The 1,647-nt window shown below is 54.2% G+C and overlaps 1 protein-coding gene across 1 annotated transcript in view; it reads right to left on the bottom strand.

The window, feature by feature from the left end:
- Positions 1-1,015, bottom strand: part of LOC123113275 (probable histone H2A variant 3) — a gene marked incomplete at its 5' end in the record, with an annotated part of 4,280 nt that extends 3,265 nt beyond the window's left edge. The window contains 2 exon segments of the mRNA XM_044534475.1: positions 701-844; positions 990-1,015. Coding sequence (XP_044390410.1) covers positions 701-817 — 117 coding nt within the window.
- Between the last annotated feature and the right edge of the window lie 632 nt (positions 1,016-1,647).

Genomic DNA, 1,647 nt, shown 5'->3' with positions numbered 1-1,647 from the left:
GGGCCGCGGCATCGTTCCGCGTGAATGGACCGCGTCCCCGCCGTTGACTCATGTCATCCCACACCTCAATCCCAACCGTAGATCCAGGCGAACCACCCCAAAAAAGGGGCCGCGGCATCGTTCCACGTGAATGTGCCGCATCCCCACCATCGACTCGTGTCGTCCCGCACCTCAATCCCAACCCTAGATCCAGGCGCACCACCCCGAAAAAGGGGCCTCGGCATCGTTCCGCGTGAATGGGCCGCGTCCCCGCCGTCGACTCGTGTCGTCCCGCACCTCAATCCCAACCCTAGATCCAGGCAAACCACCCCGGAAAAGGGGCCGCGCCGTCGTTCCGCGCTTCGGACAACTATGGACTCACCAATCTACAGAACCTCAATGCATATCACGAATCAAATCCACACAAAGCAAGTGCTTCTCCAGATCTACAAAAATTCTGCCAAGACGTACAACTTCTTGAATCTCTAAAACCCTACCCAACCTGCGCGCAGCCAATCCACCGAAGAATCAACCCATGCCAAGCGTAACAACAGGAATAGCACGCAGTCACCTCTACAGCTTCCGGGAGGCGTGCCCTAGAGCGCACGCGCCGCGAAACCCCTCGAATACCACGGCCAGCACGCGAGCGCGCGCGCGACGCTTCGAATTCGAACCGAATCTAAGCGCGCGTACGGGGGAACACGAAGCAGAGCAAGCTCACCTGAAGTCCCGCGCGGGACGAGCGGGAGATGGGGGCCTTCTTCCCCTTGTCCTTCTCGGCGGTCTTGGCGGCCGTCGTCTTGGCCGCGAGCAGGCCCTTGCCTCCCTTCCCGGCCATCTCCTCCTTCCGCCTCGGCGAGAACCCCTGCACAAACGGAGGACCGAATCCGACGAGTCGGGCGGCGAATCAGCGCAGATCGGGGGAGGAATCGGGCGGATCCCGCGGCCCGGATGGATAAATCGCGGGGGAAATTGGTGGAGTCCCGGTGGGATTCGCGGGCAGACCTTACCTTTCCGGCTTCCCTCCTTTCTCCTCACGCGACTCGGACGAGAGCGAGGAGAGATTTTTTTTCTGCTTGGTGCGGGGGCAGAGGCTTGGTTTGGTGGGGAATTTATAAACGAGAAGATTGACAACCGGACCCCTGTCGTAGGAGGTTATTCTGTACAACTCCTCGTGGTGCGTAAGAACTTCTGACAGGGACTGTTATAAAGTTTATATTGGTTCTAGGGGGTTGAGATGCTAATCGTAAAGGTTAGCACGTTTTGAGCGGCTGCTACTGTGGGCTTTCGAAATTGCCGGCTGAAACCCCAAAACAACCCTCGTTGCTGAGGATAATCACGCAGTTCAGAACCTGCAATTTTCTCTTTCTAGTTGAAGAGCCTGCAACCCATGATCTCAAGCATGGTGTAATTCATTTTAGAGCAAGGTAGGCACACCAGGAACTCATTTTTCTTTGCTTTTTGCGGAGAGTGTAATTGACTTCTTTTTTTGTGTAGAGTGCAATTCAAATTTCTGCTTTTTTACTATATTTTTTCTAAATAAAAGATGGTGAAAAAAACTATAAAGTAAATTTGTATATACAACTAGTGGGTTCTTGTGTGGTTTATTTCATAGTGTTATATGCAGTGCCCTAGAGACGGTGCTAACGATCTAGGGGTGCTTTCTGG

The sequence above is a fragment of the Triticum aestivum genome, chromosome 5B (assembly GCF_018294505.1).
Source record: "Triticum aestivum cultivar Chinese Spring chromosome 5B, IWGSC CS RefSeq v2.1, whole genome shotgun sequence".
Classification (NCBI taxonomy): Eukaryota; Viridiplantae; Streptophyta; class Magnoliopsida; order Poales; family Poaceae; genus Triticum; species Triticum aestivum.
Note: the sequence above shows the minus strand (reverse complement) of the source record. Positions and strands in the feature narration are given on the sequence as shown.